This window comes from Pyrus communis, chromosome 6, assembly GCF_963583255.1.
Source record: "Pyrus communis chromosome 6, drPyrComm1.1, whole genome shotgun sequence".
Lineage (NCBI taxonomy): Eukaryota > Viridiplantae > Streptophyta > Magnoliopsida > Rosales > Rosaceae > Pyrus > Pyrus communis.
This window is the reverse complement of record NC_084808.1, coordinates 28,379,509-28,394,615: the sequence shown is the minus strand read 5'-3', so window position 1 is coordinate 28,394,615 and position 15,107 is coordinate 28,379,509. Positions and strand designations below refer to the sequence as shown.

Here is a 15,107-nt window from a genome sequence, read left to right as displayed (position 1 = left end):
TCGTTCTAGTTTCCTCCATAACTCATGCATGCACCTTTATTTTATTTCATTTTACATGAATAATATATTACACTAAGATGGCAGAGGGATAAATTGATTGCGGATTTGAAATTTTTAAGATTCAAACCTAAGACCTCTCTCATACAAGATTAGTGTGAGATATGCATTAACTATATCATAAAGGTAGAGTTGGGCTTCAATGGGCCAAGCCCAACTCATCAATGTCCCATTTATCCAATTTTTTATCCCATAACAAGAAGCCCGCAAAGACAAAATTCTCTATCATATTTATGAAAACTTGAACGAAAAGCTCCCGTAATGTTCAACTTAACAAAAAACCACATTTTTACACTAAAAAATCAATCCTAGTACTATTCACTTTATCCTTTATTTTATCTTTATCATTAAAACTTAAAGTTTTCAAACCATTTTCATTAGTTTTCCTCATATTTATCACAACCATGAAGCTGTTTTCTGCGAACTTAAAATCCTTTCAATGCCGAAGGCAACTTGTCAGGATTCTTCTGGAAATATGCAGCAATGGCGACCAGGATGATGAGTATGATGACCCATAAGCTCAACACTCCTCCTGCAACCAAACCAAAGAGAAATATGTCTCATTCTCAATGAACTCAACATGTAACGACGTTAAGGGACTTGATACTCGTCCCGCCATACAAACAAAAGAAGTTTAGGCATTTTCGGGTAGAAATAACGGACTCAAAATTTCACAATTCAGAAAGTTCAGCACTGGTGATCCTAATCATCCTGTTACCGTCCTAATGTTGTATGGTTGAAATCAGAATTAGTTATTGTTTCAACTTTGCATTTATTCATACCGAGTTGGTGTTTTAATTTCTAAGTTCCTAGATAGCAAAAAGGATAAAGTGAGTTGGAATTTAGTTGCTTATACCACCAGAGCCATGAACAACCGGAACGGGCTCCAAATATTGGTTAGGTTTTCTTCTACCATGATGATTCTACCAGGTTGTAAATAGCAATTCCACAATTTCGAAGAAAAGTGACGACACGTGATTGAATCATCCAACTAAAAATCATGGTAGGCACTTACCATTTTTCTTCTCCTCCTCAAGTGTGGACACCCTTGCACTTGAATCCATGGATGCCGAAGCCAAAGCTCTGTATTTAAAACCACACACTTTACTAACAGTTCAAGGGGTAGAAGAAACATAAAGTTGAGACGTTCTTTACCTTGAATCATGAGAGAAACTCAATGCAGTTACCAAGCCCATGTGTGCTTTCTTAACCACTTTATGAATCCGCATTCTGGTTGGATTTACCATCACAAGATCTCCACCAGCTGTCCCACTGCATTTTCATCGATCAAATGTGTTAATTTTCTCCTTTAACCAGAAAATCAATGCAAGTACTGTTAAACTGATGATCTCAAACAACATGACATGCAGTCTCATTTGACACATTGCACTATATGAAAAGCATCTCCAAAAATGTTAACGGTAAGCTTCTAATATAAATATTACCATCCAAGGAGTTTTCCATCAGCTGAAACATCAAAGGCGGAAATAATGTCTCTACTAATGATCTTTGATCCAATCCTCTTCCAAGTGGTCGTGTTCCATGTTACAATGCTTCCCGATTTATCTATATTATACAATAGGTACAGATAAAAATAATTAACTCATGCAAAGGTAGAGCGATGGCAGTTATCGAGAAAACAGATGAATTATTTTTTATCTACCTGCAACATATAAAATATGACTCCCATCATCAATTACAGAAAATCTGCATCCGCAAAAAACCTCATCCTGCATTTATTATACTCATTGGTTATATTAATGAGGAACCTCTAATTCATATTTAACGACCAAGTGGTAACAACAGACATGTAGGTTAATGATTCGCAACAATGCAGAGATATAGGTGTCAGAGGCTCGATGTATTTTTCAGTCGGTGTTCAATAAGCATACAACTAAATACAATACAAGCACCCAAGTCAATCTACAAAGTCGAAGATAATTTCCATCCACATAAAGTTGGAAATCAAATATTTTTATTTAGGAAAGAATTTCAGATATTGCTAACCTTTTCCGCTGGTAGAGAAGCTACAACAGTAGATGAAGTTACATCCCACACCCTACCAGGGCCTCTATCTCCTAAGGAGACGAGAAATTTCCCATCAGGGCTGCAAGATAACCAAGCCAGATCATCAGCAACGACTTTAAAAATAAAAGACACACAAAGTAAGTTTTTCAACGTTGCCAATACTGCCGACCTGAAATCTAATTGCTTCATTGTAGTATGAGCTTTAGCTTCATCGAGAATAATTTCCATGCTAGGCCACTTGAAAACCCTTAACTTGCCATCCTGTGCTGCACCAAAGGAGAGCATTATCATACGGTATGCTATCCAATGTCACGTCTAAAAACAATCCAGAAAATAAAACTGTAAGATACTAATAAATTTCGACAAATGCAATTGAATCCAAAAAATAAAAGGTGAAGGATGGTCCATACCTCGCCTCCAGCAGCAAGCATGGAACCGTCTCTGTCAAACGCCAAAGCTAACTGTTGTCCAACATCTTGCAATTGCTCCAGCACTCTCCCAGACTGCCTCAATGCCAGTTTAGGCACTTCATCCCTTTCTTCCTCCAATTCAAACCATCTGCACAAGAAAATATATATGCTCTTATAGCATCCTACAGCTCAAGAACCTGAAGATATAATCATAGAAAAAATAGTAAATCTGAGTTGGGTTTCACTTGTTTCAAGCCAAATGAATTGGTAAATAAAGATAAATCAAATCAGTAAAAGATTGAATCTTGTGCTTTCAGTATGACAGATAGATGGGAAAGTTGAACAAAAAAGACCTGCAACTATCGGGGAAAGAGCAAACAAGGCCGCTACCGGCGGGGTGAACCGCCATTCTATACGGCAAAGCAGAGCCAGTGTTGAGCTTAGCCACCTGAAAAATCAAACACCAAACACCCAATTACACGCAGCCAGGCAAATCTATGCAACACCACACCACACCACATATATGCAAAAACTGGTACGGTGGGATTGGGGATTGAAGTATTACCGGCTGATTGGAAAGAGAAATGGAGGCGGGATCGAATTGGGCAATAAGGATGGCGTTTGGGACGCCGCTGCGGCCCTCCCCGCCTCCGCCGGAGAAAACGACGTGGTTTTGGCTGGAATCGAATTGGGCTAGTTCAGTCTGGGTCTCTGTCTTCTGCGTCTGAGTCTCGGTTTCCTTTTTGTCGTCGCCGGCGTCGTCTTCCTGGTCCGGTCGTTTAGATTTGCCGAGGCCCGGAAGCCAAGCGGCGGCGTAGAAAGGGACGCCGTACTTCTGGTAGTTATTGGGAGTGTCCATTGGCACTTGGGATCTTCGGATCAGATCTTTGTCTGAGAAAAGACGGTCAAACTGAATAATATATAAATAAGCTCCCTTTTTTAAATTTATATTTTCCCAACAAAAAATTATTTAGATTTGATGAAAAAAATAAATTAATCCAGAACTTAAATTAGGATATCCTTTTTCAAAAATAGCATTCTTACGTCCTACATTTTGAGATATGAACAAATATTTTGATAATTTACTTCTGCATATGTGTAAAATTGTTACGTATATAAATGAAGAACTATCGTTACAACTTTCATTTTGAAATGACAATGTTATACTCAGAAATGCACATCCGTTATAACCAATATATACATCAACGAGTTGATATTAACTCGACCATCGTTTATGAGATTTCAACTCAGGACGTCCTCCTCCAATCTTCACTAATTAGTTTCACATTCGGTAGTCAAATTTGGCTGTGGGTTCAAGACAAAGCGCGAAGGCTCTTTCTTTGCAATCAGAACAAGTCCGTCTGCCAGAGTAAATGGGGCCGCCCATCAATAATCTGGACACAAATTTAGCCACAAAAAATATGGATGTGTATTCTCCGCCTGTAATTTTCATCTTCATCAGAGTATTCCCGGAGAAAGGATCACTTAATACATTGATTCATTGCGACTTAAATCGATCCTGGTTCCGAAAACCAGATAAACTGAAACCGTAGTTAGGAAGTTACTGTTCAGACTCGGGTATTCGGCAATTGATTTGAACCCACAAAAGGAGATGGAGGGGCTCTCTGTGGCAGCCGCAGTAAAGATGATATGATCAGTGCGACACGAAAATCCCTTTCTTGCAACGCAAAACAGAAAACAAAACGACATCATTGACGCTTCCTTTCGTAGAGTGAGTAACCAACGAGCGCAGACATTAAAAATGTCCACAGTACCTGTCACAGAAGCACACGAAAGGATGAGCACAAGTAACACCTCTTTATCCAACAGATGGACAAATAGTAGTTCCAGCTGAACTTTGTGTGGAATAAGGTATTGGAAGCACCGTATTGATTGTATGCCACCGCTCAAGTCTTCTAATCCTTGACTGCATGTCTTCGATAACTCCTTCAACCGGAGAAACTTCCCTGATTGGTGAGGATTCAGAAGTTGAACTGCTGCCCTGTTCATTACACCAACATTAGAAATGCAAAATTATAAGAATTGAGTTTCTCTCGTTGGCTTATGCCATAATTTCTCATTCGCAATGCCTGCCAAGTCCATAAAAGTCAGCACAATTCATGCGGGTTTTTTTCTACCATTTGACATCAGTTGTTACATCAACCGTATTTGTTGTGACAGTTTTCTCAACTAAATTCCAAAATTAAATGGGATGCCATCCATTAACTAGATAGCAAAATACCTGAGATTGAATAAATTCCACAAGTTCCTGCAACCTTGCGGCTTGCTGAGTGTGAATTCCACCTGAGCCTCTTCCCAATGCTGGCAATCTTTCCAGAACTATTTGAAGATAGCTCTACAACAAACAAGCCAACTACCAAGTCAGATGAAATTTAACCAAATCTGAAAAAGGAGAAAAGTTTCATCCAGAATTCTGAATTCGAAACCATGCAAGAACAGAAACTTTGCAGTGTAAATAAAGGCAAAAACCTTCGTAGTATATGAATCATCCAGTTTAAGCATTGACGCTGCAGCTGCTACAGCATCTTTATCAACCCCCTTGATTTGCAAGTAAGGGTTTGGGGCATCTTGTAGATGATCGACCTCAACCAAAATCTAAAGGGGCAATCAGAACCAATTCTAAATTAAACACCAACTAAAAATATACATGTTACAACCACAAACAAAGTACTATCCAGAAAGTATACATGTAAAAAAAAAAAAACAGGATAAATCTCATAGAATATGATCTGACCTTTCCATCTTGGTAGATAGATGCAGATGCTTCAATATAAGCTACGGCTTGATACCCAAGGTTAAGAAGCCCCGCAACTGTGCTAATGCTAATATCAAAATCCACTTTAGGTTGGATGATGAAGTTTCCTTCTCTTATAGGCTAAACCAAACCAAATTCGGGAAAAAGAAAAATAGAAGAATTAAGTGTATACCGTAGGTGGAAAGAAAAAACACTTTATTTATTAACAAAAAGAGCAAACTATATATAGGACACATTACAAACCTCCCGTATCAGCAATGCAAATCTGCCCTCACATATTCTGACCCTAATGCAGTCACCCTCTGTTAACTGCCCATTAGTGGGAAGTCCAGGAAGCTTTAAGTACATATCAATGAAATTCTGCACGGAGCTGCAGAACTTTGAAGGATCCAGTATCTTTAAAATATCTTGGTATGCCACCTGTAAGTAAATGGAAAAAGTTAAGAGTATGTTAGGTGCAAAACAAATTTTATGGATCAAGACAGAAGCAAGATGATTCCCGTACTTGCTTGTTACTCTTCAATACAAACAATGAGCTCTCAGGGGAAAGCACTGGATCAAAGTCATTACGAATTTTGAGCTGCATTAAGATAAGGAGAAACAAACACCAGATTTAGCCCTCGAAAGTTGCAACCAAATATCAGCAGTAAAAGAAGTTCTTTCACATGGTGACAATTGAACTACTTTTCTAATAAGGTTAAAGTCCTAACGTGTGCACGAACAAGATGGGGTTCAATGAACTGCTGGAACATTGGAAACACCGTCATCATGATCTCATTCTGGGACATAAAACACCCCACTCTACTTTTATCCCTTTGAACTCTAGAAATGAGGTGTGAATGAACACCTCCAACCTAACCAAAAAACAACAATGGATAGTTCCTGGTCAGTCTTTCTCATAAACAGCTCAAACTGACTTAGAAACCCAATGAATACATAGATATCAAAGTTCTAACGGTACAGTGGGGGTTATACTTACAACAGCAATCCAAAAGTCAAGTGATTTTCGGATATCTGGATGCAAAGCATAAACTCCTTCAAAAATAATCTGTTAAAGAAAATACAAAGTATAAACTAATAGATTTGTTTAAAAGAAAACACAGAACAATAAAATATTATCCCAATGGAACAAGCCAAAATTCTGGGAGTACTGTCAAGCCTGTATGATAACTGACCACTCCACAGTCTTCAGAAACTTCAAGTTCCTTAGAGCCACTCCGAGCACCAGTTTCCAAATCAAATACAGGTACTTTTGTCCTTTGACCATTCCTTATATCATCAATGTTCTGCAAATGGTAATGTAAGACTACTAAGTACTGCAACAAGAAAGCCAGGCGCACACAGTATATCTAAATTTGGCGCTGTGCATTTTGAAGTCAATGAAATCATATTTTCATTGTTGTCATCATAAGTTGTAAGTTAAGATGTGATTCAGCAAAGTTCAAAAGGATAAGCCATCAAATTGGCAGTTATTTGGCAACTGGAAAAACAAATTAGGGAAATATGACCGTCACGGCTTCAACAACCTTAAGGGCTTACTAAGGGATGAACTTTGCATGGTAACTCAAAAAACATAAACATAATGGGCATATGGAAGAAACTAATATAAAACAAGGCATGCTTTCTGTTTCTTCATGAGGTAACAATTTATTGTCTAGCACAATTATACCAATCATCTGACTGGCCTTCCCATATGGCCCAGAGTTGTACTAAAAAGAGAATACAGAACTAGTAAAAAAATATCCAGTCATCAAACCTTACTTTTGAAAGCAAAGACATATCGAGTGAGCTGAAGTCATCATACTTGAAATCCTTAACTTGTTCAGATTTATAATAGCTTTCAAGCGAAACAACTTCACATCCTACTATGTTTGCCAATTTATGAGCCAAACTAGTTTTTCCAGAACCACTTGGACCTCCTAGAAGGACAACACCAGCGACAACATAAGGACGTACTTCAAGCTCAATCAAGTTGGAATGGTAAAAGGTTCTGAGAAATAACAGTTCTTGAAATGAATTAGGACTGTATTATTCTGTTTACAGAATGGAATAGCATAACATGAACAATGGTACACCGGTGACAAGCAAAAACACAAAAAGGAGAGACGGTGAGAGTAGATAAAGCCTGTATTACCAATTCCAACTATAACTGGAAACCCTTTATTCTCCAACAATGCCTGCAAAAGACGAATAATGTATGAAGGTACAATCCAACAAAAACATACTACTAAGTTTAGTCTTTTTTATACACTTTTGAGTTTTCATCATGGAAATCTCTCAGACAATTCCTTATTCACTTCACTCCTTACCTGTATTGCTTGCACAGCAAGAAGCAATCCTCGATCCAAGTCATACGAGTCAGGCATTGGAGCAAGTTGCATGGTATCCCTGAAAGAGGATGGATCTGTGGTTGCTTCATGAGAGAAGTCGAAACACAAAGAGATGTAACACATCCAAGAAAGATTTATATCTCTAAGTCAAAGTATCTTACCTATGGTTGAGCTTTCGGCTTGGGAAGGATCAGATGAGATGAAATGCCATGTTGCTAATATAGGTTCCATCTTAGATTTTGTTGGAGATCTAGTCCATGGCTGAGATAGATCCTCAAGCCGAGTAACAAGGTTTGGAGGAACGCGAATTGGTCTTGGTGCAACAATTGTTTTGTCCTGATTACTGGCCATAGATGTATTTGGCAAAAGGGGTGGTGTATTAAGGCGAGGTACACCTGCATCATGAACAAACATGATCTACGTTACATACACAGCAGAGAGAGAGATAAATAACAATACAAACCCTCGTGTCTTAGTGAAATAATTAGTTTAAACACCAAAGGTGTGGTTCAAGACCAAAAATACAAAAATAACTTGGAATTAAAACGATGAAAAGATGAGCTATTTCTAGCTTCCGACCCTTGCTCTCAAGAATCATTTCTAGATATGATTTAGTGATCCAAGGCTCAGTGATACCCATCTTCAATGCTTCAGTTCCAACCGTCTGCACAAGAGTAAGAAACAAATGAACGTTTAGTTGTTAACAAATGACAAGCCAATATCTCAGGTTCCAGAATCTATATTTCCTACATTTCAAAACCAAAAAAATGCTATAACGACTATAGTAAAAATACAAAGTTCATACTTTTCTATTTGTGCCCCTCAGCACCATGAAGGTCTCACCAAGGGTATCAATGGTTTCAAGTGACAAGGAAACATTGCCATTATCGACTGATTTTGATGCTCGTTTGTAACTCACAACCACAACATATCCCAAAGCCAGTAACCCGCCCAGGGTCATCCTTCCAACCTGCTTTCAATGTTAAAAGGAGCAAACAGATAAGAGTTATTAAACATCTAGAAATTTTACAGTACTATTATGCAAGGAGTCAGCCTTTACAAAATTTCACATATAAACAGACATCTCATCTAAAATCCCCAAAGAACAACCCTATTATTTGCTCGTCACTGACCAGAAAGCTTGCATAAGAACCATAAACCCTAAAACAGAATGTAGATAGATGAGGAACCAACCTAAAGTATATCCCGATGATCAGTGGCTTTGTGTATTATCTAGTGTCTATACTATAGTCGAAACCTATGAAAACACTTCTTACCTCAAACTCAGCTTTTGGCCTGATAATGAAATTTTTGTCAACAATCCTCTGATCCCCCAGTGACAGATAATATCTTATACCCGATTGACGCACCTTGATCCAATCATTTATCCGTGCTTCTTCACTCGCCGAAGGAGGCCTAAGATACATCTCAATAAAACTGAAGGAAAATAAATTGTACAAAAGCTTCAGTTGCAGTAGAATTCAAAAATTTAAGAATAAAAACAATTTATTTTTCTTTAGTTCTATAACATCAAAAGAAATAGACAAGATATATATATATATATATATAACAATCATCCACTAGAGTCCCAGACTCACTTATCTATTTGAGGTTCACCTCCTTGAAAGGGATAAGCAAAATGCCCCTCTGCTGCCTGTAACGAAAATGTGAAATGTAAGTCCTATTGATGAATGCATGAGGGTGATGAATAACACCCTATCTCAAACTAAAGTTTCCAGAAATAAGATGGAGCACCACTAAAAGCTAAAGGAAAAACAACACTGTAATTGACAACACTATTGCCCACACGCATACACAGTACAGTTAAAATGATTTGATAGGCTGTATCATAGTAAAAACTCACTTGATTCCACTATATGCATTCATCTTAAAAATATTGGGCCAGTTTATTTCTCAAACAAAAAGATAAAAAAGTGGGCCGGTAAAAAAAGCCATTTTCTCTCAGCAAGTTAATGTCGTCAAGGAGTTAAGATAATACAAAAAATGTTAAACACTGAAAGGAGGGTCTTTTCAGGCTTTAATCAGATCACCCAATCATATAGCCAAAAGAGAAATTTAAATGGCCCAATATCCATTGAAATAAATTATTTAAGGCACATACAGACCTCACTCCGGCATTTCAGCTTGTAGATTGCCTCCCTAAATGATGAGACAAAGCTGTTGTTAATCCTAATCTGCAAAATAAATGCTATATATTGAGAATTAACAGTGAAATTTCAAAGGTAAGATCAGTCAAAGACCAACCTGTGCATGATGAAGGTCTGGTTCAATGTGCTTCCTGAACAATGGGAAAATGCTGTCAATAAGATAATCCAGTGAACAAGAATCTCCGATATCATATCGAACTTTGGACAGAAGGCTAAAATGAACACCACCAACCTGATATACCAAAAACACATATTAAATGTCATGTCAATTTTCTGTTAACTGATATTCTAGAAGCCCCAACCCAACCAAATAGGATTAAGAAGATTTTACCACTGCAACTCGAATATCTAGCAAAGAGCGAAGCTTTGCATGCAAAGCATAGGTACCATCAACTATTACCTGCAGACAAGGGGAGGATAAGAACCTAGCAATAAAGGAAAATCATACAGGTTGAGGGCCAAACAAACTTACCACGCCAGATGAAGCACTCTTTATTGTTTTTGAACCAACACGTTTCTTTTGTTGATAGTCAAATACTGGAATCAATGTATCCCCACCCTTTGTCAAATCCTGTTTTCAGCGTACGCTTGTCTTATTAAGTTCACAGACATAATCAAGTAATGTGAACATTGCCATAAAGAAGTGGATGCAAACCTCAAGATTTCTGACCAGCATATCAAAATCTATTGAACCCAAATCATTCCCTTCATCAAATCCATCACGATAGTTCTCCATTGACACAACAGTGCAACCAATAACAGATGCCACCTTTTCTGCTAAGCTTCAGGAAACATTAAGATGGAAATAAAAATTAACACCACGACAAACACGAGAAGGAATGCTTTTTTCCCTACATAAAACTCTATACAAACCTTGTTTTACCAGAACCACTTGGACCACCAATGCCAACTGTTACAATGCCCTCTTTTTTCTCTCTAAGTTCTTGGATAGACTTTACTAGCAAATAATATCCGTGATCGAAAGACTGCACCATCTCAACAACAGCAGTAATTAGGGCATCTCATATAATATCAGAAATGAATAGTTTCAAGTAATGTATATATGTAATGGCATCTTAACCCGATTTCCAGATTTAGGTCAGTTCCTAGAATTCTCATTTCCTACAACCTAAAGAATTGAACCCGCAAGCAGCAAATGAGAACCCAAACAAGCCCAAAATCTCACCTAACCAGTAGAAACAAAAATTACGGCTCCAAAACACGAATCCCAATTCCATGAAAACCCAAAATTTCAAAGCAAAAAATCACTCCAACAATTCAAAATTACAAGCAAAAAAAAAAAAAAGGAAAAATGCTGAACTGCGAATCAAAGCACAAAGAAGCCAAGTGCTAGGTGAAAGTCTGAACTGCCATACCACATGGAGAGGAAGCGATTGGAGAATTGAGGAAGAGGAAGAGGAAGTGGAGGGTTGCTGCTGAAAGTAGTCGCGGCCTCCTTCTTGGAAGACTCGCTGTACGACGTCCTCGTCCATTTCTGGGGTCTCGACGAAGAAGATGAACTCCTGGAAGTGGAGGATTCGCTGGAGAAATCGCAAATCCCCAACCAATTCGAGCTCTGCACCTAATCTTTTCTTTTCTTTTTTTTGTTCCCAGATTGTTTGCTAGAGAGGAAACTTTTGCTCCAATTAAAGACAGAGAATCTTTTATTATTCTTTTCCTCGTCCCGCCTTGTTTCTGTTTCATCTCTTTGTGTTGGAATTTTGGTTAGTTTAACGTTTAATTTAACAAAATTTACCAACCGGAACGAGGTTGTCGGTAGCGAGATTCAAACTCTCTTTTTTAACTCTTGGTTTAAGCCATTGTAACGATCTTTATCCAACCCAATCAATCATCCCTGATTTAGCAAATGAAGCCATTCCACTTGTTAGATATTATTTAAAAGCATATTTGGACGAGGAAATTTAAGCCAAACTCGGATTTAAGAAGACTTTAAAATTTTAGTATAATCAATTAAAAGATTTTAAAGGATTTTACAATCCATTCAAATCCAGGTGTAGTCAATTAAAGGATTTTATAATCCTTTAAAATCTAGGTGTAGTCGATTAAAAGATTTTAAAAGGATTTTAAAATTCATCCAAATCTAAGTGTATTAAAAAAATTAAGATTTTGGAGGATTTCAATAAGTTGTGGATTTTGTGAGATTTGAGAGCCAAAAGTATATATAACCAACACTAAAAAGAATCCAACCTCACCCCCTAGGATTTCAAATCTTTCCACCACAATCCATTCAAATTCTTTAAAAATCCATATGAATTTTGTAGAAGTCTCTAATCCTCTTAAATCCTATCAAATCTATCACTTTTAAAATACTTTGAAATCCTTTAAAATCTTAGTTTGACTACTCCCCTAAGATTACTAAAGAATTTCAAAATGAGAGAAATATAAATGATGAAATTTTATTTTTTAGAATTTGTAAATTTTCTTGTTAATTAACTTAATAGAATAATGGAGTTTGAATACAGAAATTTTTTTTTTTAACTCTCACTCATGAAAATTTGGAAATTAGACCTGTTTACATGAAATTTAAACTTAAGAATTGAAAGTCTCAAATTCCAAAAAAATTTCCACGCGAAAATTCGAAATTCCTATGTTATGAATCTAAACAAGAAAACATGTATATTTAGAAATTTCATTAAAATTTCTAAATTTATTTTCCTCGTTCGAATATAATGGAAGTTAAATTTATATGATTGACATGGATAAAGGGGAAGGGATCCAAATCCTTTCCACCAAATTCACTCAATCAATCAATCTGAATCCTTGAAATTTAATCTAACGGCTAAAGTTATTATAATTTTTAAAAGAACCTTCTGTTTTTAGCCGTTTAATCAAATTTCAAAGATCCGGATTAATTGATTTGATGAATTTAGTGTAAAGGATCTAGAAATGATTCCTTTTCAGGATAAAGAATGTTGGCACGTAAACCAAATTCATTTTCAAAAAATTCTAAGTCTACATGAAAAGAAAAACTAGAGATTTAAAACTACAAGAGCCCAAAGGCCACATAGATGAGAACCCAAAAACAGATGAGGAAAGTCCAGTCCCAAATGAGCCGGGCCGAATACTATTTCAGCATCCAATAAGGAAAGTCCAGTCATATCCATGTTATAATTCGTAGATTAAATTAAAAGCTTTTTGTCATGGTGACTTGACATGTATTCACAACTATGGATCTCTTTTCTATTCAAGCGATGTATTTATAGTCCAAAACATGCTATTCTAGACAATTTGGGTAATAGGTCATATACGCAAGTAATGTTACGGAGACTAAATTTGCAGATAAAATTTTGAAAATTAAACGACATGGAAGTTCATGATTGGTTTATTACTTACATGTTGATAAACATGTATATTCTTATTGGTGACACGTCGTTTAGTTTGTAAATTTAGTCTCCAAATTTGGTTTCCCTAACATTACCCCCTATACGCACATGAGGGACTTTAGTTACAAGAGTTTATAGCCACGGTAAAATATCAGGTCACTTATCAAGGTCATGTGTTGAGAGTTTTTAAACCGTCATTAATAAAACCCATGTGAAAATAGTCTTATACATCATTTGTGTTGGTAGCTCATGATGTTATAATCTATGCTATTATTAAGAGAAGAGCCATTGTCAAATTTTTCCCCCATTTTTTCCAATTTTGCTCTCACTTTTGAATACACAATATTGACATGAGGATGGCAAAATAGTAATTTTGTACATTTTGACAAAATGACAATCACATCCCTATTTTTCCTATTTTACCTTCTTTTTTTTTCTTTTTTTTTTCCAATTTTACCCTCACTTTTGATACACAATATTTACATAAGAATGACAAAACAATAATTATGTAATATTAAAAAAATATGTATTTATTAAGATAAATTGTTCACACACACAAAGTATGTGTTCTCTGCTAGTGATAATAAACTCGTCTTACTCTAGTTATTATCTAAACGTACAAAATACGATCAACTTGCATAATACGAGTTTATTTTTTCATGACATTCTAAATCCAATGTACAGTGCTAAGCGTCAAGAAACTTAATGATTGAGAATGTAAAATATAATATACTCGTTCCATATAATTTTTTTTTTTTTACGGTCGACAAGAGGATAACGATGGAAATGTAACAATGATGATATGTAAAGTAGAGATGCAAAGTTTCCAAAAAAAAAAAAGAAAAAAGTAGAGATGCACTTTCTGACTCTCAGGTACCCGAAGTCAACGGCCTTTCTCGCCACTTTTATTATGTTGGCTCTTTGTCTTTTAGCGCTGCCTCTTTTTACGCTCATCTTTTTCTATGCGCATGTTCGGTCATTGACTTTCAGTCCCATGTCACCATCACGCGCCACATTCGACCACCAAAGGCATGTTCCTATGTGCGCGCCCTCAACTCCCTACCATGAGCTCTACCATGAGCTCTACCCATTTGAAGTTCGCCAAGATTTCATTTCAGTCCTTGTAAAATATTTTTTCACATTACTCATCCAACTTAATGAATTGGGTGAGTAATAAACAAAATTGATCTACAAGGACAAAAATGATACAAAATATCCTAAAATGGTTACAGTAATTTAGCGTATATAAAATAGAAGAAATTACACATAGAATCAAATTATAAGACTATATTTTAGGGAAAGACAAAGTTTTTTAGTTATATTAAAGAGGAATGTGGCATGATGTCACGGTTGTTTTTTTTAATTATCTTTGCATTTATAATTTTACGTCTCTATGTTTGAAACATGGGTCTCTTTCTCCTCATTCTTCTCTAACTTCTTTTTGTCTTCATTACTTCTCTCTCTCTCTCTCTCCTTCTTCTTCCTACCTCTCCCTCATCCTCGTTCTTCTTCCTACCTCTCTCCTACTTCTTATTCGTACTTCTCTCGTTCCTCCTCTTCTTTGTATTGTTTCTTAGATTTATGAATGTTTCTTTTTCTTTTATGAGAACAATTGAGATTTTTTAATTTTATAATATTTTTTTTTAAGTGTTTGATTTTTTTTTTTTTTTAGTTGGATGCATACATTTTTAAACTGATATGGCAAAAGTGCTAAAATTTTGAAACTCATCTTGTAGAAGTGATGGAATTTTGAAATTGATATTGCAAAAGTGCTAGAATTTTGAAATTGATCTTACTATAAAAATGATCTTGCAAAGAGGCGTGACTGGTGAAATTCATCTTGCAGAAGAACATGAATTGTGAAACTAATATTAAAGAAATGCATAAATTAATCTTTATGAATCTAAAATCAATTTGAAGTTTATAAATGCATCAATTTGTAGTTTTGGCTTGATTAAGTAATATGTCTATTATAGGCATGTGTGAAATTTTCA

General features: G+C 36.1%; 2 protein-coding genes across 5 annotated transcripts; both read right to left on the bottom strand.

Moving 5' to 3' along the window:
* Positions 1–265: 265 nt before the first annotated feature.
* On the bottom strand, positions 266–3,419 carry LOC137737516 (SEC12-like protein 2). Its single transcript, XM_068477027.1, has 10 exons — positions 3,061–3,419; positions 2,849–2,943; positions 2,496–2,643; positions 2,255–2,346; positions 2,065–2,164; positions 1,721–1,787; positions 1,503–1,623; positions 1,213–1,329; positions 1,073–1,140; positions 266–589 (listed from the first exon to the last, which is right to left on the bottom strand). The coding sequence occupies exons 1-10, from the start codon at positions 3,352–3,354 to the stop codon at positions 483–485; spliced, it is 1,209 nt and encodes a 402-aa protein (XP_068333128.1). The 5' UTR covers positions 3,355–3,419; the 3' UTR covers positions 266–482.
* A 173-nt stretch (positions 3,420–3,592) lies between these two features.
* LOC137737514 (uncharacterized) lies at positions 3,593–11,580 on the bottom strand. 4 transcript variants are annotated; one of them, XR_011068827.1, is made up of 25 exons: positions 11,146–11,580; positions 10,643–10,755; positions 10,425–10,551; positions 10,242–10,340; positions 10,101–10,169; positions 9,867–10,001; positions 9,728–9,796; positions 9,200–9,255; positions 8,879–9,038; positions 8,407–8,574; positions 8,181–8,265; positions 7,763–7,996; positions 7,581–7,675; positions 7,406–7,448; positions 7,033–7,190; positions 6,447–6,557; positions 6,251–6,319; positions 5,982–6,125; positions 5,777–5,851; positions 5,515–5,691; positions 5,251–5,391; positions 4,986–5,111; positions 4,738–4,851; positions 4,381–4,492; positions 3,593–4,270 (listed from the first exon to the last, which is right to left on the bottom strand). XR_011068827.1 is itself a non-coding variant. In XM_068477022.1 (25 exons), the coding sequence occupies exons 1-25, from the start codon at positions 11,260–11,262 to the stop codon at positions 4,205–4,207; spliced, it is 2,868 nt and encodes a 955-aa protein (XP_068333123.1). In that variant the 5' UTR covers positions 11,263–11,579; the 3' UTR covers positions 3,593–4,204. The 4 variants fall into 4 exon arrangements, 3 of the variants coding, with proteins under 3 accessions (XP_068333123.1, XP_068333124.1, XP_068333126.1); XM_068477022.1 differs by having other exon boundaries at positions 4,381–4,497; positions 11,146–11,579; XM_068477023.1 differs by having other exon boundaries at positions 4,381–4,497; positions 8,407–8,571; positions 11,146–11,579.
* Positions 11,581–15,107: the final 3,527 nt, after the last annotated feature.